The 1,135-nt window shown below is 54.5% G+C and overlaps 1 protein-coding gene across 1 annotated transcript; it reads right to left on the bottom strand.

Moving 5' to 3' along the window:
- Nucleotides 1–141: 141 nt before the first annotated feature.
- Pmar_PMAR007821 (hypothetical protein) lies at nucleotides 142–1,065 on the bottom strand (the record flags this gene model as incomplete). The annotated part of the gene is made up of 1 exon (XM_002773463.1): nucleotides 142–1,065. One exon carries the CDS (start codon nucleotides 1,063–1,065, stop codon nucleotides 142–144), a length of 924 nt encoding a protein of 307 aa, XP_002773509.1.
- Nucleotides 1,066–1,135: the final 70 nt, after the last annotated feature.

Raw genomic sequence — 1,135 nt, 5'->3', positions numbered from 1 at the left:
GCTTTCATAGCCACTAGAACGATCGTCTACTCAGAGCGACTCATATGATGCTCAGACTCGCGATGCATCATAGACTCTATTACGTAGTAAAGACGATACACGAGAGATATGGCAACATTGCCTCCGATAATTAGTCGGTGATTATTGGTCAGGCTTACCCCCAGAATAGGAGTTTGGCTTGTCTGCCTGCTTGGTGGGGCGCTTTCGGCTACGTGCCGAGTCGGCCTGGGGATGCTCCGTTGAGCTCGAGTTGGGCTTAACCGATAGATCGTGTGCGTACCTGCACCTATCACCCCACGTACATGTACCTCTTGCGAAGTTTCTACAGGGCTCGGGCCGCTGCGAGTCGCGACCTCTACTGCCATTCGCGGCAGGAGCTCTCATGTGGTTGGCGGAACGCAGTGAAGAACTGACGACTTCGGCGAGTAGTGCCGGATTGGTGTCGGTCAGAAAGCACTGGCGCAATGAGAGTTGGGCATTGGCAGCCATGACAGCTGCCACCCCGCGACGATAGCGGTCGTCGTAGACGAGAGTGGTCACCAAAGGCATAGACCTCGCCAGGGTTAGGATACATGCGCCGTAGGCTAGGATGTCGACCGGAGAGAGAACCTTCGGGTCTACTGTGCCAGCAACGAGTAGAGCGAACCGTAGCAAGCATGAGGACCATTCCGCACTAGAATTCGGGTACTTACCTTTCATCACCGGGCTCGTAGAGAGACCACCATAAGACTGTCTTTCCTGCTTGAAGTCGGGCAGACCCTCACTAGGCAACTCCGGCTTCTCCATGATATCCTTGAACGGTACATAGCAGCCATTCTTCGTATTGCTGACGGCGGTGATGACCGAGGAAGAGATTCCGTAGAAGAGGCTTGGTGGAAGGGGAGAGTGGTAGTTCTTGATCGAATGGTTGATTATAGCCTCAACTTGCACCGTCGACCTTTGGGTGATAGCGTCGGATTCGGCATGAAGTTTACGCCTCTTGCGGATTATGGCGCCTACTTCCTCAGCCAAGGACTCAAGTGTGGCGGCCGCGGCGATAGAGAGACCATTAGTTACCCTTGTCATGGAAGTCGAGGACAACGAGCCGACCAGCTGCGGGGAAGTCAGGCCATTGCTCCCCAAGGAGTGGATGACT

The sequence above is a fragment of the Perkinsus marinus genome (assembly GCF_000006405.1).
Source record: "Perkinsus marinus ATCC 50983 genomic scaffold scf_1104296958904, whole genome shotgun sequence".
Lineage (NCBI taxonomy): Eukaryota > Perkinsozoa > Perkinsida > Perkinsidae > Perkinsus > Perkinsus marinus.
Note: the sequence above shows the minus strand (reverse complement) of the source record. Positions and strands in the feature narration are given on the sequence as shown.